The following is a 25,369-nucleotide window of genomic DNA, read 5'->3' as shown; positions in this document are numbered from 1 at the left end:
TGCTTCCTTGGTACGACAGTTGGGCTGACATTCAAATGATGACAAATTAAACCCGGATCCACCCCTAGGGCCTTGTAAGCATTCCAAGCAAACACATCAATGTTTTCCCTATGAAACATCATTAATTCGTCTTTCTCCCAAGGAGGCAGTTGAGCTCCGACCTGAAAATATCTCTCCTTATCATTACTTATAATCACCTTTTCTAACCCTTCACACTCTACTAGTTTCATTGAATCTTCAGATACCAATGGCTCCTTTAATTGCTACAAACTTTGTTTATTGGATGCCGAGGACTCTCCCTCAGCTTGATGTCTAATTGCGGCCACCAAGCACTTCCTAGCCATAGATTGGCTCCCAATCAACTCCTCAACTTGGTTGCCAGATGGATACTTCACCTTCAAATGCAAGGTGGAGGAAACAGCCCCATGGCATGAAGCCAGGGTCTTGCCACTATGGCTGTGTAGGGAGAATATGCATCCACCACTATGAAGTTGACGTCTACCAACTCTGACTCAGCTTGCACTGGTAGTTTGACTTGCCCTATTGGTATAACTACCTTCCCATCAAAACCTACCGGGGGTGAATCATAACTAGTCAAATCCCCAAGTTTTAGCTCCAACCCTCTATACAAGTCGGGGTACATAATTTCCGCCCCACTGCCTTGATCAACCAATACACACCTCACATTATATCCCTCTATCCTGAGTGTGACCACCAAAGCATCATCGTGTGGCTGTATAATTCCAACCTTGTCCTTCTCCGAAAAACTCAATGCTAGTCAAATTCCAACTTTAGCCTTCTTCGGCTTAGAATTAGAGTCCTCGGCTAGTGACCAAGCTACAGACATTACTCTGGATGGACAAGAACCAGTCCTCCCAAGAGCAGTGAAAATGACATTAATTGTGCCCAAAAGAGGTCTTGAAGAAGCTTTCCCCTGAGTCCCTGAACTTCCATGGTCTCCTTGCCCATTAGGCCGATACAAAAATTGTTTTAACCTTCCATCCCTGACCAGTTGCTCCAAATGATTCCACAGAGTCTTGCAATCCTTAGTGGCGTGTCCTCGTTCCTGGTGATACTGACAATGAAGACTTTGATTGCGTTTCATGAGGCCTTCTCCCATTTTTTTTAGTCATTTGAAGTATGACTCATTCTTGATCTTGTCTAGGACCTGATGCACCGGCTCTCGGAATACCTTGTTGATCGCTTGTGGCAAAGTAGCAGCCCTAGTCTGCCTAGTAAAATCCCGCCAAGTACGAATATTGTTGTACTTATTCGACCTGAAGTCCGTCCTATCCTGAGAGACCACCTTCGCCTTTCCCTTACCTAATTGTTAGTCCTCCTCAACCCGCTTATACTTATCGATGCGGTCCATGAGCTGACATACATTATTAACTGGTTTCCCTGTTAACGATTTCCTCAAATTGTGCTCAGCAGGCAGACCAACCTTAAAAGTTCTTATGGCCACTTTATCAAAGTTCCCATCAATCTCATTGAAAATCTCTCAGTACCTATCTGAGTATGTTTTTAGGGTCTCCCCTTCTTGCATAGTCATGGATAGCAAGGAATCCAAAGGCTGAGGAACCTTGCTGCAAATAATAAAGTGAGATCCAAACGCCCGGGTGAGTTCCTTAAAAGAATCAATAGAACCTGCTCCCAGGTCGTCAAATCACCTTATTGCCACAGTTGCCAAACTGGATGGGAATACCTTGCACATCAAAGCCTCATTCTTGGAGTGCACAACCATCTTTTGATTGAAGTGGCTTATATGCTCCACAGGGTTTGTTTAGCCATTGCACATGGTGAATGTTGGCTGAGTGAAACATCGAGGAAGTTTTCGTTCTTCAATTTTACGCGTGAATGGTGATTTAGAATTTGGTTTAATGCTCTGCTTATAGCGTCATTTTCCAAGCCCCTGTAAGACGAATTTTTGTCTCTGCAGCCATGAGGATTGTTTTCTTCATACGAGAAAGACTCACTAGGGGGAGTCCTTGACCTGGGCCAGTAACTGCCATCCCCACCATCATCAGAAGAAGAGTCAGAAATGGAAGGAGTTCACTTCCGTCGTTTATGACGCAATTTTCTCCTCAAATGATCAATCTCTAACTGCATGGCTCTATCATTTTCCTCATGAGAGACTCTGCTCCTACTTCGTAACTGACTCTTGCTAGTATGGGTGGTGTGTACACTTCCCTCCCGGTCCCTATCTCGTTCAAGGTTCAGAAAGTGATCTTGACGCTGGACCCCATAAACTTTGCCTGGTGTGGACCTGAACCTACCATAACTAGACGTTAAACTCACTAAAACACAAGGTTTTCCCACAGATGGCGCCAATTGTAAGGACACAATTTGCACCTAAGCCCAAAATAGGAAGGGGATAGACCTAAAGAGCCCAATACAATGAATTTGTAGAGAATGTGTTAGAAATCTAAGTTTTAATGAGTTTAGATAACAATGATAGTGGGCCAAGATCACAGTATGATGAAGATGGAATAGTTTGAATAGTGAAAATTGTCCTCAGACTCAAGCCAAGGAGGTTAATTCTTATATTTCTTTCTCTTAAGGACAAACTACAGGTATTGTTCTTGAGTCTACAGTGTACCATTTCCTTTTTTCTCCGATCTCCTATTCTGAGGGTCTCCTCTCCCTTTTATCCTCTCCTTCCTCCTCTCTCTGCCTTCCACGTATGGATCATGTTGTCAGTCTGGATACTTGTCTCATCAGCTCATTCTTGAAGCTTTTAAAAGTAGTTGTAAGGCTGGACACTGCTGCTTAGGTATCACTTCCTTATTAATGCAGTTAGAGAGTTAGCTGTAGAGCATTCAATGCGGTGGTAGAAGCTTTTCCTTTAGATATTTCATGGTTTTCTTTTGGGCTTATGTTCGCGTGGTGCATATCTTTATCAACAGAGTCTCATGGGACATTGCTTCTGGGTGGCAGACAATACATTCCGACCTCTGCCTAGTTAAGCCGAGGAAGTATTTCTCCTCAGGCCACCTTCTTGAATGATCATGATTAGATTTTTACTTCATTATATACCAATATGGACTCTTAGTAAGATATTTATCCATCCTCGGACTGCTTAATGTCCTCGGATTGGGCCTTCAGCCCAATATGTACGTAAATACGTACTCTTAGACCTATCTCTCCCACACAATCAAATCACAGAGTTTGCTCCATCGTCATTAAGGTTGCGTTCATGATTATAGTTTTAAGTTAGCTTATTTTACTATTTAGCTTATTTTTATTATTATTCAGCTTATTTTGTTATTATTCATGAGTTCTATTGTATTTTTTGGTAGTATTCATAGGTCTCATTGTACTATTTCAGCTAGTTTTTACCTTTATCTACAATACTTTAAGTAAAAAAAAAAAATCAGTTTCAGCAAAATAAGCTGTTTCCAAACAGGCCCTAAGTCAACATATCAATTGTCTTCTCTTTTTTATTTATTTATTATTTACTTAACTCTTTTATTCAATAATAAAAAACTTTATCATTTCAACTAATTAGAAGCTACATAATTAATATAAATAAAAAAATTTATATCATTGTGTTATATTAAATTAATCTAGACCACATCAGATAAAGAAAAAAAAATTGCCAGTAAAATTATAACTTTCTTAAATTTGAGGGAAAAAAAAAAAGAATGTAGACTAAAATCTATAAGGGTATTTTAGTCAAAATATTATTTAATCATTTTTTTTCAACATTTCCTTATAGGATAATCACCAATTGCCACGTGGATATTACGTTAGCTTCTGACTTCAAAAAATAATCAATCATAAGCAAATTCATGCTCTGAGCGCTAAAATTTCCTCCACAAAAATACACATACACTTCTCAGACAGATACAGATTCAGCAGATTCCTCTTTCTCTCTCTAAAAAGTTCCAAGTTCACAGGGCTCCAACGTGTGCTTTTGTTGTCCTCAATTTCACCCTTTGCTTTTGTTTTTGTTTTCGTGGTTGTCACTTTTTTTTTTTTTTTTGAGTTGTCTAAATATATAGCCAAAGCTTCAATCGTTTTCTTAGTGTTCTTTGAAATATCTGCAATTGGGTTTGTCAGCAAAACAACCAAATGCAATTTAACTTGTTCGAGTTGGGTGTACTTGCTTCATGAACCTACGCACTATGTTGGACTCAGTTGCTTGTTACCATAACTCTAAGGTAGTATTCCTTCACTAAGAGTTTTGGTTCATTGTTTGGTTCAGTACTTCAGTTCCTGTTTTTTTACAAATTATTGTGCTTTTTTTGGCTAACCCAGTTGGTTTTTTATTTTAATGCAATAATGGGTGTTCGCTTTTTTTGGAACTTGGTTGTTTCATGGTGGTTTTATTGAATTTAGGATTGTTGACTTTGTTCACTTACAAAACAATAAGTAAAGGGGGGAAAAAAACAGAAATTGTTCACTTCAATGTTAGTTACCTTGATTTGGCTTTTCTTGATGAAATGATATCTGTCTTTTGTTGGTATGCAATTTGGTGTGTGTTCAAGGTGTATGCATCGGTTAACCATCAATGATATTTGGAGGTTAGCTTTTTTGCAACTGTCCAACAAGCACGTTTAGTATAAAAAATTTTACTTAATTTAATTGGAAATCTCACTGATATTAAAAATTAGATGTTGCAAATAGAATTGAAGTGCCAAATTATAGGGCGGCGTATTTAGTATTTGTGTAATAATATCAATACATCCTCTATCATACACTGAATACCTGTAAAATTTCTTCAAGCTATGTTATTTTTGATTTGTTTGGTGTTAAGTTTCCCACACTCCCCAAATTTCCACTCAAACTTAGTTTCCCAACAGAACTAGAGCACTAATGTGACCACAGATTAATAATCATTGCCCAGAATAATTTTGTGAATTCATTAATTTGTCATCCTATTTTATGTGCAATTTGGAATTGGAGAGAACTTCATTTTCATCATTTCTAACCCCCCCCCCCCCCCCAAACCTCTGAGAAGTTGGATGGTTTTAGATCTTGTTAAAGTAAAAATCTTTGAATGGCAAATATCAAGTTAGATATCTCCCTGCTCCAGTGCTTCTTGACATGCTCATAAATTTTATCTGCGAAATTTCTCTGGAGTAGTTGGCACATCAATGACATGATGATATTCACTTTCTTAATTTAGGTGCCTGATTAACCCTTTAATGTGCGTGATTATTCATGTATGTCCAACCTTAGTTCAACTATTTGTGCATGTTTGATTATTAAATGTGTATTATTGTGCGTTGACTTGAACTTTGAATTCTTAAAGGTTGGTGGTAATACTAATTTATTTCAATTGTTTGTCATCTTCCAGGGATACAACATAATCAAACAAAAGAGCCCAATCCGGGCTTACCCTCATGCTATTTCACGACTTGGTGAACAATATGTTCATATATCTTCTTCCCATAACCGGAAAGTATGTCTGCCATCATCTGCCATCAGTTATGGGATTATTCATAGATCTTTTGTTTCAGGATATATCTTTGAGGGCAGACCTTTGTTGATTTCCTCGGTATCTAATTGCCGAGGATTCTGTTTTTCTAACTATAGACTAGGCCCTTACAAAAGATCACGGGTGTATGCAGCACTTGATGTTGCCAGTGCTGTTGATGTCATTAATGATCTAGGTTTGGATACTCTGACATTCTTAGGTGTGACTGTCTTGGTTGTTCCGGCCTTCAAGACCATTAAAGCTAGCCCTGTAAGTGTAACATATGCATTTTGATCCTTTTTCTTTATCTCTTTTTCTCTCACACACATGCGCACAAATGCAAGAATGTATATTCTTTAGAGTCGAGTTAGATTTGTCCCTGTGCTTTTCTCAAAAGGTGTGACAATGTAAGGACAATCATTGAAAAGAAAATCCAAACACACCACACAAACAGATGAATGTTTTCATTCTTAATTATGAGTAAAATAGACATTATAATTATGGTTACTAATTTATACAACAAAATCTACACGATTGATATTGTCCATTTGAATTTTAGTTCTTTTTGTCAAATTTTTTATTTGTAATGATCAGCAAGACATCTAACTTGATTTTACTTACTTAGATTTTACAATGATATTTTTGTGCTTATTATTTTGTTGAAAATTTAATAATTCTAACTTTATACATAGTCAATTAATATTGCAAGGATCAGAATTTATTAATATAAAATACAAAAGCAATAGCTTGTATACATGTTTTTGCATACTTTTTTACAACAATGCAGTGCTACTTGACAAAAAGCTTCATGTTCAAATCAAGTGTGGAAGAATTGAACAGGTGCAAAAGTTCTTATCAGTTCATTATTTCATTTCTATTGACAATTTTAGTACCAATCATTTGCAGATACTTGGTTTCTTCTTTGCGGGGGTTGTGCTCAATCAGTTTGGTTTGTTTAGAAATCTCACAGATGTCAAAGTTTTGTCCGAGTGGGGGATTCTTTTTTTGGTAAGCTTAATAATTTGTCTGCTTTATCTGCGACTTTTGCTGCTCTTGTATTTTTGGAACTAATCGTTGTCATAACCACAGCATTACAATTTCAATTCTATTGTTATTCATGATGATGTTTATCATTACATTTTTATTAAAATATATATATATATATATATATATATAATGCAATAAAGCATGTTGCTATACCAACTACTGAAACTAATCATCTGCCATTATATGTCCATCACATAGCTCCTGACAGTATTTCTATTGTGAAATGTTTATCCTTGTATAACCTTTTCACCAAGATGGCAAACTATGTCTAAGGACCTGAATTTACATCTATAACATTTTGTATGCAGAGTTTTTGCTTTTTCTTAAATATCTGATATTGATTGATTTTAGTATCAGAAAACATCTGCACAAATGTTTGTTAGATGTTGATCTATGAACGTGTATCAACTTTAAGCTGTCTGTGTGTGTAATTTTATTTATTTTATTTTTTATCAGTTGATTGTTTCTTGCACCTAACTATAACATTAAAAGGTAGGGCAGTGAGAAGTACTTAGGTTTCATGTTCCAATTTTATGAGCTAATAAATATACAGGACAACGTGTGGGAATTCTTTTCCCAGAAAAGTTTGTCTTCTTTGCATAATGTTTTGGATATTTATTTCTTGGTTTGAATTTTAATTTCTCTGAAAAGATTAGAGGATATAGATTATATAACTATCACATTGTCCACTTGTAATGACTAATGAATATTTTGCAGCGTGCCTTGTTAAGATGAAGGTTTTTTTTTTTGGGACTAACACATAACGTTTTCAGCTGTTTGAGATGGGTTTAGAGCTTTCATTTGCACGTCTAAAAGCTCTTGCAAAATTTGCCTTTGGCATGGGTTTGACTCAGGTATGATCTCAAAAGTTAAGATCTAGTTCTCCATAAGGGTTGAATACTCTTGTAAATTAGATGGTATTATTCCAGTTCTTGAGCATTATGGAAAATGAAAATCCAATTTGGAAAGTTACGACAATGGTTCATTAAATTTCCTGACATGCAGGATGTGAAATTGATGGAAAATTGTGCTTTTGCAGCACTCTCAAGATTTAATGATACAAAGAATTTGATTTTCTAATATTATTGGAGGTTTATGTGTGTTCTGCTTTGAGAGACACATACCTTTTTGACAATGTTTGGACTTGGAATTCTGTTTTCTATAGCTTGGAAATTACATTCTTTAGGAATTTTCTTGATGTTTCAGTGGTTTTTGGCCAATGAGCTCTAGCTTTAATAGCACCTCATCCTCTTGTAAGAGCAAGGTGGTGGGTAAGGTTGTGGGTTCAAGATCCATAGGGTTGGTGCATAGCTTACTGGTAAAAAATAAATTTATTATTTATTATGGTTTTTGGCCATGTCCGAATAAAACATGCTCAAAATCCAACACTTTACAGATAGATGTTAACAATTTTGGTTGACTGGTTAGGATAAACCAGTACTAGATTTGAGTATGAAAAGTTGTTTCCATAGTTAATTAGCTACTCTCATGGAAAATTCCCATCAAAGATGACTTAATTATTAATCAAATTAATTATATATATAAGTTTATTGAGTAATTTATTGTTCAGAAATAGGAATCCACTTGACTTAGCTTTGTTAAAATGCATTCCATATTGGTGCTGTTGCTTGTGATTTACTTGTTTAGCTTGCATTTAATTCTCATGGTGGTTCTTGAAGCTGTGTGGCAAGACATGACTAACAATTCTATGAATTCTGGGTGGGTCCTTAAATTGATTACCTATCTTGTTTCACCAATTTTTTTGTGCTTTTGAAGGTTGTGTTATCTACTCTTGCTTTCACAGCATTTGAACTTCCACCTAATGGGGCTATTGGAACAAAAATTTTGGAATTCCTTTTTCACTCAAGGTCTGATTTGGTGAGAACTCTTTTTCTAGATGTCTTCTATACTTTGCATGTAATAACCTGTCTTAACCATTTTTTGTTTTAATTGGAATCTCATATGAAATGGACTATTTACCTGAAAGTTTTAATGCCATGATTTGTTCAGCTTGTTGGAACCTGCATTTGCAGGTATATCTCTGATCTAAAAACAGTCTTCACCATATTTTCTCTCTCCCTCTCTTTGTCTCCTCCTCAGGGTTAGTTGAGGTAATTTGGGGTGGACACCATGGGGTTTTTGGTTTTTTGATTGTGTAGACAAGCACCCCTTTTTTGTTTTTATAGATAGAGATGTCTATTATCATTACTTACATTAGATGTGTATTTCACTTACCATGCTAGGTGTTTCTAAATAGAATGTAAATATATGCATACTCTTCTGACATAGATTATGCAAATGTGCGAGTTCTCTAACAATACATTTTGACCATGTTGAATGAAAGCCTTGTTACTGGAGCCATCTTCTATATGCTCTGAAGTACTCCTAACATAATGTTGTTTTTTAGTATATAAGTTCAACTGTATTGTTACAGGTCAACATCAGAAGCATTGATGAGGCTGTAGTGATTGGTGCTGCACTCTCTCTATCTTCTTCAGCTTTTGTTCTGCAGGTATTCTTATTGTAGGTATCTACATATTAAGTATGTTCCCATTAATTGGTATTGTAATTTTGGACGTAGTTGTGCAATTATTAAAACCCCTTGATAAATACATATAGTCAAGCTCAAGTTCGGATATTGGCAATTTTTCTATCTAGATTTCTCTTATGCTGAAAAACTTCGAAGTTTCAACAAGTTGAAACATCTTTGAATGAGCACCCAATGTAGCAATTATGCTGATTTGCTTCTTCTGATATTATGAATCAATTGAGCTAGATTCACCACTAACTTTTTGTGGCATTATGAACTTTTAGGACTTGTACTTGGAAGTTTACTTCTTGCTAAAGAGTCTATATATTAAAAAAAAAAAAAACCCACAATGTCACATATTAAGATATGGAGTTGTATCCTTATCTATTCTTGACCTGATCATGTGAATTATTTTCTCCAAGCACACAAATTTGAAACTGGAGGTTGAGGATGATGCAATAAACTAGTATTATGATTGGGGGTTGTTATAATATTGGTTAAGTAATTCGATTCACCATTTCCTATCAACTTAAGCTTTTGGGAGAATCAGAAATTTATCATGGTATCAGAGCTATTCTACCTCCCATTCTAAAAAGTTAAAATTCCCACTAGTTGGCCTCACTTTAAAAATACCATATGTTGGGACTAACTTATTAAAAGAGAGTTTGGGCCCATGCGTGAGGGAGAGTATTAGAATATTGGGAGTTGGCGGCTTCGTATTCTCTTCTCCGGCTTATCCAAACTTGTATCCCTCATGGTAGTAGGAGAGACATCCTTTATTGGAGGCTTAAAGGGGATGGTATGTTTGATGCTCGGTCTTATTACCTCACAATTCGGGGTGCTTCGGATTCTTGGCTTCCTTGGAAGGGGGTTTGGAAACCTAAGATCCCTAAGCGGGTGGCGTTCTTTCTGTGGTCTGCTGCTCATGGCCGGATTCTCACCTTGGATAACCTCATGCTTAAGGGTAGGCCTTTGGTTAATAGGTGTTGTTTGTGTTGCAAGGATGGGGAGTCGGTTAACCACTCCCTATGGTCTTGGATGCTTCAGGCCTTTGGGATTCCTTGGGTTATGCCAGGATCGGTGGCGGATTTGATCTCTTGCTGGCATCAGTGGCATGGAAAGGATAAGTCGGACATTTGGAATTTGATTCCAGGGTGCTTAATGTGGACTGTGTGGTTGGAGCGGAATCGCCGTTCCTTTGAGGACAAAGAGAAGACCTTGATTGAGCTAAATCTTTTATGCTAGCGTAGTCTATTAGAGTGGTCTCGGTGTTGGGGGTTTACTAATTACTCTTCTCTCTCAGTGTTTATGTCCTCTCTCAGTGTTTATGTCCTCTCTTAGCTTTGTTCCCTAGTAGCTTTTCTCATTCTCTTGTTGTTCATCATCATGAACTTCTTGTATGACTTACTTTCTTTCATTTATATAAGCTTTCTGATTACTTATCAAAAAAAATATTGGTTAAATGATTAAATTCAACATTTCCTATCAACTTAAGCTTTTGGGAGAATTAGTAATATATCATGGGTGATTCGTGTTGCTATCTTATGTTTCTTTTGTAATGACTTTGTGAGTTTAATAAGTAATGTTTGAATCTTAATGGTATTGTGAAGTTCAAAGTTGAGTATATGTGCACATTCAGGGGAACTGTTGCTTAATTGGGTTGCCTTGAAAGCTTAAGCTTGTAGATTGGCTGTTGGAGAAGTATGATGATATGCTTATTAATAAGTTGGCATATAGAATTATAGATGCTTATGCAACTCCAGAATGATGCCATCAACCGTGGTGGAAAATTTTCTATCTCTTCCTCATATTTTAATCTAGTTTATAAATGTATTTACCATGGTTTTAGATCAATTTTGTCAGAGAAGATTGAGCTTGTGGCTGTAGGTTGGCAAATTTCTTGTAACCTGAAAGGTGCATGCCAACCCAACTTAAATGTCATAGCAATTGCTCTCAGTTATGAACTTGTTACTTCACAATTTGGCTCATATATGAAACAATTTTCTATTGATCATGTGTTCTATCGGTGTGTAATGATTGAAAATAATGTGAAAGTTTTTTTAAAATTTCTAAATTATTCTAGACACAAGTTGGGGCATTGTAAGACAAGACAATAGAGATAGTGTGATGGGTTAGTGTTGGATCTTGTGATTAGGTTGATAGATTTGTGGGCACCTAGTATAGTAGACTCTCAGGCTGAGTTAGGAGCAGTTAGTAGTGACTTGCATTGTAGATATCCTTTACTCCCTATTCCATATATGGCTTAATTTAGATTCTCCTGCCCTCCTGCCCTCTCTTTTTTACTTACTTAGTATAGTATATAGCTTCTTGCAGAAAAAGGCGAGCTCCCAACAAGATTTGGCTCAGCAACTCTGGGAATACTTCTGTTACAGGTTCTATATGAGACTGATGAATGCATGGTTTTCTGTTTTGTTGTTAAATCAATATATTAATACTGGTGCTATTATAGTTCTTTTTACTTCCCTTTCTGAATTTTGCTAGGGTCATCTTTGCAAAGTAGTACACATCAAGTATGATGTCAGTAACTTTTGGACTCCCACTGGTTGATATTTGCAGGACATAGCAGTTGTCCCTCTATTAGTCATACTTCCGGTGCTAGAGAGCCAGGTACATAGGATGACTATAATTTCTTAAAGCCAAGTACCTGAAATATATTTTGCATTAAAAAATGCAATGTTCATTTTTAATGTCTAGTAATTAGAGTTTTAATCTTTGAGGTCAATGTAACCTGTCTTTTATTTTATAAACCAGCTAGTAGTCTCTAATGGATATGATTGTTGAGATTCTCTGTAAGATGGATAGAGCTGTTTGTGATCTGCAATATATATTGTGATGTTTTTGTTCAAATATAGTTAAGTTGTAAGTATGAGATATTAGGGTTAAAGGAGGAACGAATAGTAGAGATAGATTTTTTTTTTTTTTTTTTTTTGAGAATCAGTGGAGAGAGATATTATCTAGAACTAAACCAATGTGTGTGCTTGTGTGTACGCTATCAAAATCCAACTGAAAAACTTTGAAATTTATTAGCCATGCCTTTTAATCTAGATATATTCAGAAATTTCATTGAGTTTAAATTTCTAAGTAATATTTGTCAATGAATTTTTCTCATCACGTTTATAGTCCTGTCCCCTGATAGTATTTTATTTTCTTGTATTTTCACTCTACTTTTTTTCTATTATATTTTTGCTTCTCACATACAATCTCATTTATTGACTCCTTGCATGTTTGTTCTCTCTCTTTCTCTCTGGTTTTATGCAGAATCTGGTAGAGGAAAGTATTTGGCCAATGCTTGCCAAAGAAAGTTTAAAGGCTTTAGGTGGACTGGGTCTGCTTTCTCTTGCAGGGAAGTATCTTCTTAGGCGAGTTTTTGAGGTTCGCATCATGTTGATTTTATGAGGGCCCAAGACACTTTTATAATTTAGAGGGTTTAAGTTATTTTTCCTATTTCAGTTTGTTGCAGAAGCAAGAAGCTCAGAGGGATTTGTTGCTCTTTGCCTATTGACTGTTGCTGGGACTTCACTTCTCACCCAGAAGTTGGGCTTTAGTGATACGGTTTGATATTTTTTTTCTTAAGCATGGAAAATGGCTGATTTTTTTATTCTTAATTTCCATCCAGTGGTGAAATTTGATTTCAAACTGCAGCTTGGAGCATTTTTGGCTGGGGCACTATTAGCAGAAACAAATTTCCGGACACAGATTGAAGCTGATATAAGGCCATTTAGAGGCTTACTTCTTGGGTTATTTTTTGTCACTACAGGGACATCAATTGATATGCAGGTATACAATATTATGCATTGTTGAATTTCTTAATTTTTGTGTATTTGACTGGAAATTTATTATGACGAGAAGCTGCTAAGTACACAAGGTTTTTGTAACAGATGATGTAAGGTTCTGGTGAAACATAATAACAGTTTTCTCAAATATACTTCTCTTTGACCCAGATGGGTGTGCATTTCAATTCTGATTACAATGTTTTGTAAGATTTGTGTTTATGATGGATACTCTCAAAAATGGAGCATGGGAAGAGTTCACTTGAAGTGGCTGAATTAAATTTTAACTGTTTAAATACTTATTTATCTTATGGAAGTTTGAAAAACATGAAATCTGAGTCATAATTCCCTTTAACCTATGTGACAAGGAAACTTATTTCTTTGCGTTTGGCTATTATATAAGTAAATATATTGAAATATACATATTGGAAAAAGCATAATATCTCAATATATTTTAGTCATCCTGAATCTGTTGATTTTATAGCTCTACATTGATTAATCCTATGTGAATTCCTCTCATATTTATTCTAATCATTTATTTAAATTATTTAACTTTTGTGGAGCTTGCCTTTCCTCAATGATATCTCTTTAAGTCTTAGTCATCCATTGTATCTCGTAAATATTAGTTATTACTGTATTATTCATTAAAAGTCATCTTAGAAAGAAAAAGGATAATATTTTGGATAACAAACTTAAAACTCTCTCTCTCTCTCTCTCTCTCTCTCACATCTGCTTTGTTAATTTGTTTTTATAGTAAAATGTTAATAATTTAAAATCTAATAAGGTTCCTGTGCATTGTGCTGGTTCTTTTAGCTCACTAATCACTATTAAGTCTAGCCATCATTTTTTCCTGTCTCTACAGCTCCTTATCCGAGAGTGGCCAAATGTACTTTCACTCTTGGCAGGTTTGATTGTCATCAAGACTCTGATCATAACAGCAATAGGTCCTCGTGTTGGACTGACTATTCAGGAAAGTGTAAGAATAGGATTACTTTTATCTCAAGGAGGCGAGTTTGGATTTGTTGTTTTTTCTCTTGCAAACAGGTGAGTCATAAATTAGTTTAATTTACAAATTTTCTTAGACTAAGCATTCCATATTTCCTTTTTCTTATATAGTTTTCTGCCTTCTTGGAACCAGGCTTGGTGTGCTACCACTTGAGCTTAACAAGCTGCTTATAATTGTCGTTGTCTTGTCAATGGCATTGACTCCATTGCTCAATGATGCTGGGAGAAGGGCTGCTGAATTTATTGGGGACAAGTTTGATGAAGAGAATGTATGTTCCTTCTTGAAGGCCTCACCAAATGGCTTAATAAATTGGGAAATCATGTTTAGCATTAATGTGGTTGGATTAAGTTTGCATATGACGACTAAAATAGGATGCAACTTGGATGCCATACACGTAGCTGATCTAGTCATTTTAGGTTAGATACTGATTGCCATGCTTAGTAACATGAGCTTGTAACCCAAGTGGGGGCATAAATGTGATGGGACTTTGGCCCAAACCAGTTGGTTGGATTCAGTGAGGCTTTCATCTGGCCCGCCCATTCCAAGCAAAGAGATGAGCCAATGGACTTGAGCTAAGGCTCTGGATTCAGTGGTTCCTAAAGAGGAGGGCAATGTGTGAGGCTGGTTTCACAGAGCAGCGACTACCTCCCACTCTTTGCAGTGCCAATTGGATCCAACATGGCCACTGTCAACCCAACTGAACCATCACTTTTAAGAAAAAATCCTCTCAAAAAAAAAAAAAAAAAGGTTAGATGCTGATTGCATCTTCCCAGCCCTACTCTTCAAACCATTCACTTGCTTTTTTTTAATTTTATTTTTAATGAAAACAAGGAAAGGGTTAAGTAACAAGTGAAAGTTATAAAAGCAGATGACTTATTAAATAATTAAATTTATTTACTCAGTAACTATCGCTAAGTTCTTGCATTCTTGACCATACTTGGAACGTGTAGTATTTCATTCAATATGTCAGTTCTGCTAGATAATACTACAGATATAATATATTCCCATTTCTTCAGTAACAATTTAGTATGCTTAAATTGAAATATGAAATTTCCACAGAAAGCTGCTGAGATGGGAAACTTTGATGCTAGTGAACCTGTAGTGATCCTTGGGTTTGGACAAATGGGTCAGGTAAAGTAAATCTTATACAGTAAGAATTATTACTTTGAGCTGTAGCTCATGATTCCATTGTCGATGATTTTTTATCTATGTTATAAAAATAAAAACAAAAATAAAAATAAAAATATATATATATATATATTTTTTAAATTGATGCAGGTCCTTGCCAATTTTTTGGCCACCCCATTGGCTTCTGGATTAGATGGTGATTCTGTGGGACAGGCTTATGTTGCTTTTGATCTTGATGTTTCTATAGTTAAGGTAAATGACCGTTAGATTTAAAAGACTGCTTTCTTTAATTTGACTCAATTAAATGATTTCAATAATCCAAAAGTAAAATTTCCTGGATGTATTTTTAATTTTTCTTGGTGGATATGTGCCTGATTTTAGTGTACCTTAATTTTGAAGAACAGAATTGTCATCTGAAGTATTGAGGAAAGTACATCCAACCTACTATGTGACAAGTCAAATGAATATTCATGTGTTCTTTTAGTCATATGACCTACTCAATAGTCATATGACCTACTTAATGAATCATGTCATTTAATACAAGTGGATGGTCATAGGAACTGCCACGTGATCCTCCAAACTGATAACTTTATCCAATTTTGAATATTTTTATGCACTTTTTCTTCAGTTTAAAAATGTTTCTATAACTCTTTGATCATATGTAATGATGTTCTTGTTGATTTCAATTTGGAGTTCATGCTTTCCCAAAGAACTCTACAAATTGATGGAAGCTAGTATAAATTCTGATTAATAGTCTTTTCTTATTCTTCCTCTTCTTTTGATAAATAAAACTATTTTATTAACAAGAGAAGAATGTTCAAGTACACAGGAAAGATACAAATAGTAAAATTTCTTTATTCCTCATAGTGAAAAGGTAATGGGAAAAGCTAGGGGTGCAGCTAAAAACCAGAAAACCAATCCTACCGCAATTGGTTTCTGTACATGGTTGGTCGGTATCAGTTTTACCTTGTAAAATTTTTTTGACGTTTGGTGCTTTGATTTCTCACAGCAAAACTGAGTTAAATATATTTAGTTTATTTAGTTTTTAATATATATATATGTGTGTGTGTATTATAAATGTGGCAACATTTGACAGAAGTAAAGAATGCAATGACAACATTCAGTCTTGCCCGAATCTTATCAAAACCCTTTATCCTTACAAGCCCCCCTTTCCATTTTCCAGTCTCTCACTTTACCTCTCTTCTAACCATTGTCTCTGATCTCATAATTTCTCTCATTCCTCAAAAGCTCAGCCACCACCGTTTGTGAACAATGGTTGGATTATTTGTTTCGTCTCTCCCATTATTTATCGAAGTCTTGTTGAGTTCACTTTGATGGAATGAAATATCTTGTTTGGTCGCTAGAGCTCCACCAAAGGCCTCCGACCAATTCAAAGCTCCCTCAGTCCCTTTGGTAACTGCAAGTTGCTTGTACTGTAGAGCTTGTAATGTAGAAAGCAAAAAGAAAATCAAATATGAGAAATTTTAACTGTATTTTTGGTATAGCAATTTTGAAATTACAATTATTTTTGGCGGTTTCAAATCAGTTTTAAGATTTTTTATCTTCATGATCTGAGATCGCAAGTTTCACTCTTTAATTAATTTATGTCTTGGGGATACTCCAAATAAAAATCCTATATTTTATCCTTATAGGAATCACTCTGATATAGTATGTAGCCTTTGTGTTGTAATTTTGTAGCATAAATTGTATGTAGATATGGCAATTTCTCTTTATTTTGTGTTAAATAAGAGATTGAACAGGGTAAAGAAATTTTTTTTTTTTCACCACTGCCTCGGCAGGAATCTCGAAAACTTGGCTTTCCAATTCTTTATGGGGATGGATCACGTCCAGCAGTTTTGCAGTCTGCTGGTATCTCTTCTCCAAAGGCTGTCATGGTTATGTACTCAGAGAAGAACAGGACAATTGAGGCTGTTCAAAGGCTTCGACTTGCTTTCCCTGCGGTAATGTTTTCATTATCTCTATCTCTCTCTCATGCATGTGAGCATGATCTGTTGGTGACAACCATGACAAACAAGATCAGAAAATCAGCTCACCACTAATCACAGAATGCAGAAAGAGTGGGAAAAGTATATGGGGTTAACTAGGTGTGATATCATAAAAGAATATTTTAGGATTTTTTTTCTTAATATTATTATTTCAAAGTTATATTGAGTTTTTGTTAATGTTATTACTTCATAAATAGTACTAAATTTCTAGTATTTTTGCTGGTTTGATTGTTAATCTTGTGGCGAAAATTCTATCCATCAGATCCCAATTTATGCAATAGCGCAGGACCTCATGCATCTTTTAGATCTGAAGAAAGCAGGTGCAACAGATGCTATTTTGGAAAATGCAGAGGTATTAATAGAATTAATCTTATTTTCTTTAAGTTATGTTTGGACTTGTAAAGTGTAAACTAAAATTTCTCCAGTATTATGGTCTGGGCATGCTTACTAAAGTTTTCACTTTCCTCATGCAGACAAGTTTACAGCTGGGCTCTAAACTTTTGAAGGGGCTTGGTCTTATGTCTGATGATGTAAACTTTCTCAGCCAGCTTTTCCGTGACTCAATGGAACTACAAGCTCAAGACGCACTCAGCAAAAGTGATGATCGAGAATTTGAGATGATGAAGCCATTACAGGTACTTATACTGATTTCAAATGTAATAATTTGGTCCCCCATTGAACACTGAAGAGATCAGTTTGCAAATAATTTCCAATACAAGGAACTGATCTGCACTGAATTTACATCACATTGTATTGTCCCCCCTTTTAATTTTTGAGATTTAAACCTGATTGGGATATTGTAGCATTCATGAATTGTTCTATTCACAAAACCTCAGTATAATGAACAACTTCCTAACTAGGGCAAGATTTTTAGACGAACTAGAACTTTCTTTGTATGCAGCTGTTCCCCTCATTTGCAATGTACTTCTCTGTATTATTTCCTATTTTGAATTACCATTGGTGACAAGTTTGACAATTTTTTTAAAGCCCTGTTGCTGTTTAATCCCAACTTCTTAAACTACATGAATTACTGTGTTGCTTATGATTTGTTTATATGCTACACATTTAATTTGAAGTCTGTAACCAGTGGAATGATTACTAATTAACCCGGGTTTGATTGACAAGGTGAGAGTTGCTGACCAAATTGGTGACCAAGCACCTTTAACTTCACCTGAAGGCAATTTCTCGGGAACAAACCAGAAGAATGCAACTCGCCTCTTGAGGTTTCAAGAACAAGTAGATCAAGCAAAGCATAATGGTGAGCTTCAACAGTCTGAGGATTCAGGCAAGGGCGTTTTATATTGTGAACTAAATAAAGAGAACGGTTTTCCTGGAAAATCTATAGATTCTGAGGGGGAGAAAAATATGGTGGACCCATCAATCCCTTGCACAATAACTACAGAAGACCCATAAAAAAGTTTCAGACTTAAAGTGCTCTTGAGTCTTGTCTTCTTCAAGATTTTTGCTCCTCCCAAAGGTGTCAGATGTTCATGAATTTTGTTGAGTCTAACATTACAGAGAGTAACAGAGTAGAAATTGTTGGAGAGACTGGTGTATTTGGAAATAGAAAAGAGGGGCTGTCTGTAGCTAGCATTGTAACAGAAGAAAAAATACTCATTTAAATTCTTTTTAAACCACAGTACCACATCATGTATACATTGTGCAATTTGATAATAAATAATGAGCAATAGAAGTGTTGATTTTTTATTTTTGCAGAAGACCCATAAAATTTATTTTATTTTTAATTTCACCAACTGTTTGGTAGCTCAGAGCAGCTTACGTTATAAAATGCATTACTTAGATGGCTGCATTAACAGGGTCTGAATTGTTGAAGTTGAAAATTCATTTTTACAAATCTTGTGACAGGAGGCAAAATTGTCAACATTTACTTCCCTCGAATAAGATACAACTTAACTTATTAACCAAAAAGAAAGTAGAAATCAATTAAACATATATGCTTTTACTTTGCACTCTGCAAGCAATAGTACAACTTAACTTATTAACCAAAAAGAAAGTAGAAATCAATTAAACATATATGCTTTTACTTTGCACTCTGCAAGCAATAGTGCACTACCATCGTTTATCATGGTTTGGCGTATTTCATTTATTTTTTATTCTTGCAATCCATTGTTGAAGAGGTGCATTAAAAAAATTTAGGAATTTTCTTCTGACACTCAGTTTTCAGGAGAATTATTGAGGAAAATATTCATAGGTTAGCAATATGAAAATGACAAAGACTAGTGTGGATCACTTAGAACTCTAGATATTTAAGCATACAAAATCATAAGCAACAATTGAGGATCAACAATTAGAGTTTACTCTAGTATCTAAACAAGAACAACAAGAATATGGAGAATATCTTGCATGGGGATGCTGAGGCAATGCTATTGATCAAAAAGGACTCTTATAAAGCCTAAACCTGTCCGAGCAACAGCCTTCCCTGAATCCCCAGCAGATCAGGCCTAGGCTCAAGAAGAAGGGGTAAGTCAGGTCTCTTGGGATAGAAGAAGAGAGGATTATATCATTGTGGAGTTGAATCCACGATATATTTAACTTATATATTATTTTATGCATGTGTTGTTGCATTTGGAGCTGTTTTTTACTTGATCATTTGTCAAACTACCTTATGTTTTTTGCGTAATAGTTGCAATAGAAGAATATTTATTGTTGGACAATTATCTATTTTTCTCAACAAACAAATAATTGTGGTATCTTCTGTAATGAAGCCAAATGCAAATTAGCAGAATCCTTAAAATGGGGAACACAAATCAACATATCCAGTTATTGATCACTCAACATTATGCATTGTAATTCCCATAAGTCGCTTTGGATTGTAAGAGGGAGGGGACAAAAGAACAAGAAAATTTAATAGCATTTATAATGAAATATTACCACAGCACCAGTGTCCATGTGAGCAATATCAGCAGCAACACCAGGCGAGTTTACGACATCATAAAGATGAATAACTGAAACTAGAGGGTTCGACTTCATCAACATAGCCAAGAGGCAAGCCAAAGCCCCCAGTAGCAACCAAGATTGCAACTTTCAACCCAGCTGCCCCAACTTTGGCTCAGCAACTTGTCATCCTCAAACTAACGTTTTCCTCCAACTTACATAATCCACGTATCACATCAATTTCATTTCCTAGCATCAGAAGGCAGGGCATTCAAAATTTCAACTTAGTTGAAAATTATGTATCACATAGGTAATTAGATCCTGTTACAAAAATTACAGTAGAAATGAATGCACAACAGGACAGAATGAGGAAAGTTCTCTAAGATGGTTGTCATTATGTACAATGGCTATCAGTAATCATCTAGGAAGCACGGATACGGACACATGTATGACACAACGACACGAGCAATTTTTTTAAGATTATAATATGAAACGGCCAATACGACATTGGTATGACACAGGTATACACATATACAACATGAGTATGGCATCCTAAATGAAGTGTCCATGCTTCCTATGTAATCATACACATTATCAAGGAAGAGAAATTTGATTTTAAAATAATGACACCAGAACTTATGAGTCCACACAAGAGAATGTGGCTCAAATTTTATTTAGTGGGATATGACCTTACATAGAGGTAAAGGGCACAAAAATCGTGCTTGCTAAAGGAAAATGAATTGAAATTAAGGGCTTGTTAAATTAAGAACATTTTTATTCAGATATAACAAGTTAAACAGTTGAGGCTTCTCATTCATTATCAAACACTTGATGCAACCTCGGTCATTATCCAAAGTCAAAATCCAAAAAACAATAAAATAATAAAGAATGATGCAGTAGATTATAACAGTCATCAAATAAAGCATTATCATGCATCATTGATGATCACCATAGCTCAGTCACTCAAAACTTTTAGTAAAACCTGTGTGTACATCACAATCTAAACAGATATTGCGTAATTCTTAGCTTCAAAAGATTCCTCCAAATCCAAGAGCAGTTTCTAGGACTCTTCATAGTCCATAAGCTTCTTTCTTTCTATTAGTAGATAAGCGTGAACCCAGGCTACACAAATGGAGCCAGCATGAACAAATTGTAACTTTAAAATATCATTTTATAAGTTATAATATCAACTGTTAATAATAATAAATGTCTTGAATACAAAAAAATTGATAAAGTTTAAATGCCTTCAATATACATGTGGCAATGGAGGACTAATATATGCTTCTGTAGTGTGATAACATGGGTTACAAAGTTGCACTTCCCTTTTATAACTTTAATTCAGCACAAGTGGGATTAATTAAACTGTCTCTGAATACCCTAAAGCTGGATAATCATGCCCATCTGTTTTTTTTTTTTTTTTTTTTCCATCATCATCAATTTAAGCATTATCACTGATATAAGCATTTCATGTTTTATAACTACTACTTTTCTCACATCAATAGTAATTCTGAGATGTTGGATATTAGTTTATGACTAAATACCTTCTGAAGAAAAATTGAAGGCAGAGAATGTAAATACCAAGCTGAAGGATTGCACACTCATCTTCAATTTAACTTGCTTGTATAAAATAAAACGCCCTCCTATCTGCAACCTGTAAGCTTGGACTATCAAATGTCCATATCTCAGTTATCAATGATTGTTGAAAGACAGAGGTGGTGTTAATGTGCCTGAACAAGATAGAGCGCATGCTGGTGGAGACACTTGGATTTTAGGCAGAATTCATATATTCAGATTAATTGAGGAGTAATACACTGATGCACCACTATCCCAGACAATAGTCACAGAAAATTAGTTATAGAACTAAAAGCTGCCTTCTCACACTGTCCAACTGTTAATACAAGACCTTCTTCAGTGGTTTGGTTAAGTTTGCAACATAGTCGACGCGGTGCCTGTCCAAGGACATTCAAACCATTAAACTACATAAAATTGAAACAAACCTTTGTAGAGATAGAACAACAAAAAGCAAAGCAAAAGAAACACACCAAATGCCAATTCTTGGTCAGTGAATTTCGCATGACCTGAATATATTTCAAACTGCGTAGGGGAGGTGAACGAGGAAAGCAGAGAACTCTTCTTTTGAAATCATCTATTGGTGTGGCCCGCGCATACGAACCCAATGTAGCATTACCTTGCTTTGATACATGTTTCAAGAAAAAAAGGGTAGGCTTTTTACAAAGAGAAGAGTAAGGATCCCTGGTGTCGAAATCAAACTCATTCCTCTGACGAATTTTGTTCCAAGCAGTGTAGGTGACCTCCGAGCGTTCCAGCTCACGGGGGAGCACAAAGTTTGGGAACACTTGAACAACATAACCCAACGAGACAGAAAAAGTGAGACGCCGTTGTCTATCATAACAAATTGATCGCTGCAAGAAGCTAGCAGGGTCGAGTCTCATGGCCTTGGTGAAGAGTTTCAAGCTGTCAAGAGAGCTCAACCCGGGATAGATAGGGTCAACTGCTTCAACATGGTGGATAGACACAAATGGGGCAACTGGGTGTGAGGATAGAATACCATGTGCACTACCCCTGATATCCCACTGCAATTAATTACCTAGTTTCAATTTCAATTTTCAATATTCAACTATACTACTACTAGTACTACAAATGAAATGAGAGTTGAGAATTGAGACCTGGTGGAAGCCGGGTTCTCTGGTGAGAGGAACTCCGAGTTCAGAAATACAAGCATGGAGGCGATCATCACTGCCATAGAGCTTTGGATATCTATCAAGGCAGTCATCGAGAATGGAAGAGAGCGCCTCCGCAAGAGGGTGGCTAATGGCAATGCCGCCACCACCAAAGGCCATGGAGTGACTGAAATAGGTGTTGGCAGAATGGCTCTCAGATGGGCTACCAATGTAGACCATTTGAGAAGCATCATACTTGTGAAGAAGAGCTACCAAATTATCAACATTGAAGATGGTGTCATCGTCACCAAGCACATACCAGCGAGCATTGGGCAAACCCAGCCGAAAACACTCTGTGATTATGCGGGAGATGCGGAGCCCAGATGGGTGGCCCGTCGGATTTGTGTAGCGGAACCGGGATATGTCCTCTGAAACCATCACCGGCGGCAACAACAACAGCGATCCATTATCTTCTTCTGCCTCTTCTTCTAACCACACGTGCCCCCGCATCTCGGCTGGCCGCCACCAGAGCTTCACGAATTCCTTGCGACGAGTCCAGAGTTGCGAGGACCCGGCAATGCCGAATACGATGTGTTTCAGTGACAACTCCTCTTCTTCGTCCTGCTTTTCTGTTTCGGAAAGGCTGCGATTGCGAGACTGAGTGGGTGGCGGCGGTGGTGATGACACAAATGATTGGTTGTTCCAGGCCCAGTGGAGAGAAGAATGGGGGTTGGCTTCCCAATGCTTGAAGCGGTTCCAGCAGTCGGTGGTGGTGCCGGAGAAAACGAGAGAGAGCCAGGCAGTGGTGGAGAGGAGAAGTGCCGCCACGGCCACCGCCGCATTGCCTATGCGGCTGCGACGCCATGGACGAAGTCGGCTTCGGCTTCGGCTTCGTTCAAAATGATGATGATGATGATGATGATGATGGGGCATTGGAGATGTCGACAATGTCTTGATGTTGCTGTTGTTCATCATCATCACCATCATCTTCCCTCCTCGTCACCATCGAAAAAGTGTCTGTCTACAAGTCCATACATATTCAACTTTTGTGTCCCCAGACGTCTACTAATTTTGAATTTCACGACCGCGTCGATTACCAATTAAAATTACTTTAACTTCAAATTTAAAAAAAATTAAAATGAATGATTTTTTTGGATAAAGTTAGGGGTGCAACTTATGTTACTTGAATTTTTATCTAAACAGTAAGTTATTCAGGTGCAAATGATTGGCGAAAATGGCCAAATACCACTATTTTGCAAAATTTATAGTAATTTAGCACTGCTTCGGAATTGAAGAGAAATCTATCACTTTTCTAATACTCGAGTCTATGAAACTTTCTTAGAAATTCTACCACCATGGCACAGGCTGGGCTAGCATATGGATTTAAAAATGCCACTTGGTACTTGAAATTATTGGACTCGAGTATGTGTTAGAAGTACCCTAGTCGTCTAAACTCAAGTATGGCTCGGGTTGCACGGTACTAAAAACACAAAAGATTTAACTTTATTTGTCACTTTCACTTCTCACTCTCACTTACCAGAACACACTCTCACTCTCCTTCACACCCAAACATACAAACCCCAAACCCTCACTCCACCAGAGACAAGTGCATCTCGTCGGCGACAAAAGACTCTCATCGGTGACCTCTCACTCAGCTCTCTCACTGTCTCTCACTTTTCCTTTTCAAATTTGGAAGAAAGGTAAACATAAGACTCAAAAGTACTTTTCCCTTTTCCTAGAAACAGAGCTAGAATTGATATGGTCTTTTCCTAGAAACAGAGCTAGAATTGATATGGTTGCTTGGAGTTTAAGAGTCCGTTTGGATACAGCTGAAAACTGAAAACACTGTAGCAAAATAATTTTTCATTGTGTGAATAGTGCCGTGGGACCCATTTTTAATATTTTTTTTGAATAAAGTGGTAGTGGGTCCCGTGAACAGTAAAAACTAACAACTGAAATGACTTCGCAGTAATATAAAATTAAAAAAAAACCTGAAAACACTGACTGCAAGACGCAACCACTCTATCCAAATGCTGCCGAAATTATCTGTTTTGATTTTATATTTTTTGGGGATAGCTGAATTTGATTTTGATATTGCCTTTTATTTTATTTTTGGGTGGAAAATGTAATTGGGCTATTGGAAAAGGGATGCTGTGAATAGAAGCAACCATATGCTATTCATGAACTTGTCTTATCATTGTTCTGATTGTGGCCATTTTGATTTTATTATTTTGTTCTTTGGATGAAATGGATTCGATTTGGGGTATGCAACACTTGGTTTTTGTTAAACATCTGCATATAATGATTTCAATCTATATCATTCATTGTCTACAAGTGATTTTTTCTGTAGTTCAGAGAATAGTTGTGCTGTCATGATCATGGGGCTTGCATTTTTGTAGCTTCAAATGAATGTCATATCGATCTAAACATTAAAACTTCAATGAGAGGAGTAGTTGTTTTATGATTTTAACAATACTGGAGGGGTCCTCTCTCAATCCCTTGAGCCTTAAAAAAAATCTTAGGGCCTAGCCAATGTCTTTCTTAATGTTAAGTCTATCTCTCTATACATACATGTAGGGGATTTAACATGATGCCTAAAAAATTAAGAATTTGTAAAAAAAAAAAAAAGGTATTGATTGAGATTTTCTTGATTGAAAGTTCATAACTTTTATGTTAAATAATATAGAACTTTGTATCAGGTTTAGATAGAAGCTAAGGTCTAGTTGCATGCTAATAAGTTTGTGTACGTTATTTCTAATGATAACAAACATTATGGCATGCGCAGCAACAACATATTATTTGCTCACCATGTAGAAATTACTATAATAAATGTTGTTTATTGCAATGAAAAATGTCCCAAAAT

The 25,369-nt window shown here is 36.2% G+C and overlaps 3 protein-coding genes across 7 annotated transcripts; 1 reads left to right on the top strand and 2 right to left on the bottom strand.

The window, feature by feature from the left end:
* Positions 1–397: 397 nt before the first annotated feature.
* On the bottom strand, positions 398–1,120 carry LOC142644158 (uncharacterized). The gene is made up of 2 exons (XM_075818831.1): positions 851–1,120; positions 398–754 (listed from the first exon to the last, which is right to left on the bottom strand). Exons 1-2 carry the CDS (start codon positions 1,118–1,120, stop codon positions 398–400), a joined length of 627 nt encoding a protein of 208 aa, XP_075674946.1.
* A 2,673-nt stretch (positions 1,121–3,793) lies between these two features.
* Positions 3,794–18,639, top strand: LOC142642903 (K(+) efflux antiporter 3, chloroplastic). 2 transcript variants are annotated; one of them, XM_075817344.1, is made up of 19 exons: positions 3,797–4,163; positions 5,303–5,692; positions 6,329–6,430; positions 7,243–7,323; positions 8,246–8,347; positions 8,904–8,981; positions 11,324–11,392; positions 11,577–11,627; positions 12,279–12,392; positions 12,471–12,572; positions 12,663–12,797; positions 13,653–13,834; positions 13,929–14,064; positions 14,856–14,927; positions 15,075–15,176; positions 16,724–16,885; positions 17,193–17,282; positions 17,404–17,565; positions 18,056–18,639. In XM_075817344.1, exons 1-19 carry the CDS (start codon positions 4,113–4,115, stop codon positions 18,341–18,343), a joined length of 2,469 nt encoding a protein of 822 aa, XP_075673459.1. In that variant the 5' UTR covers positions 3,797–4,112; the 3' UTR covers positions 18,344–18,639. The 2 variants fall into 2 exon arrangements, 1 of the variants encoding a protein (XP_075673459.1); XR_012845767.1 differs by lacking the exon at positions 18,056–18,639 and having other exon boundaries at positions 3,794–4,163; positions 16,724–17,029; positions 17,404–17,453.
* Positions 16,146–23,576, bottom strand: LOC142642904 (uncharacterized). 4 transcript variants are annotated; one of them, XR_012845769.1, is made up of 5 exons: positions 22,513–23,576; positions 21,868–22,419; positions 21,367–21,774; positions 19,823–20,074; positions 16,146–16,365 (listed from the first exon to the last, which is right to left on the bottom strand). XR_012845769.1 is itself a non-coding variant. In XM_075817346.1 (3 exons), the coding sequence occupies exons 1-3, from the start codon at positions 23,491–23,493 to the stop codon at positions 21,664–21,666; spliced, it is 1,644 nt and encodes a 547-aa protein (XP_075673461.1). In that variant the 5' UTR covers positions 23,494–23,576; the 3' UTR covers positions 20,978–21,663. The 4 variants fall into 4 exon arrangements, 1 of the variants encoding a protein (XP_075673461.1); XR_012845768.1 differs by lacking the exon at positions 16,146–16,365 and having other exon boundaries at positions 19,653–20,074; XR_012845770.1 differs by lacking the exons at positions 16,146–16,365; positions 19,823–20,074 and adding an exon at positions 20,090–20,947.
* Positions 23,577–25,369: the final 1,793 nt, after the last annotated feature.

Source organism: Castanea sativa, chromosome 7, assembly GCF_040712315.1.
Source record: "Castanea sativa cultivar Marrone di Chiusa Pesio chromosome 7, ASM4071231v1".
NCBI lineage: Eukaryota > Viridiplantae > Streptophyta > Magnoliopsida > Fagales > Fagaceae > Castanea > Castanea sativa.
This window is presented reverse-complemented; position numbering and strand designations above follow the sequence as displayed.

Excerpts from the sequence above, each read along its gene's own strand:
- LOC142642903 (XM_075817344.1), top strand. The coding sequence starts at position 4,113 with ATGAACCTACGCACTATGTTGGACTCAGTTGCTTGTTACCATAACTCT. Across the intron at positions 12,393-12,470 it reads TTCTTAGGCGAGTTTTTGAG|TTTGTTGCAGAAGCAAGAAG; the intron begins GTTCGCATCATG and ends TTCCTATTTCAG. Across the intron at positions 17,283-17,403 it reads CTATTTTGGAAAATGCAGAG|ACAAGTTTACAGCTGGGCTC; the intron begins GTATTAATAGAA and ends TTCCTCATGCAG.
- LOC142642904 (XM_075817346.1), bottom strand. The coding sequence starts at position 23,493 with ATGATGGTGATGATGATGAACAACAGCAACATCAAGACATTGTCGACA. Across the intron at positions 22,420-22,512 it reads GAGAACCCGGCTTCCACCAG|TGGGATATCAGGGGTAGTGC; the intron begins GTCTCAATTCTC and ends AATTAATTGCAG. Across the intron at positions 21,775-21,867 it reads TGACCAAGAATTGGCATTTG|GCACCGCGTCGACTATGTTG; the intron begins GTGTGTTTCTTT and ends GTCCTTGGACAG.
- LOC142644158 (XM_075818831.1), bottom strand. The coding sequence starts at position 1,120 with ATGGGAGAAGGCCTCATGAAACGCAATCAAAGTCTTCATTGTCAGTAT. Across the intron at positions 755-850 it reads CTGGTTCTTGTCCATCCAGA|GACAAGGTTGGAATTATACA; the intron begins GTAATGTCTGTA and ends TTTTCGGAGAAG.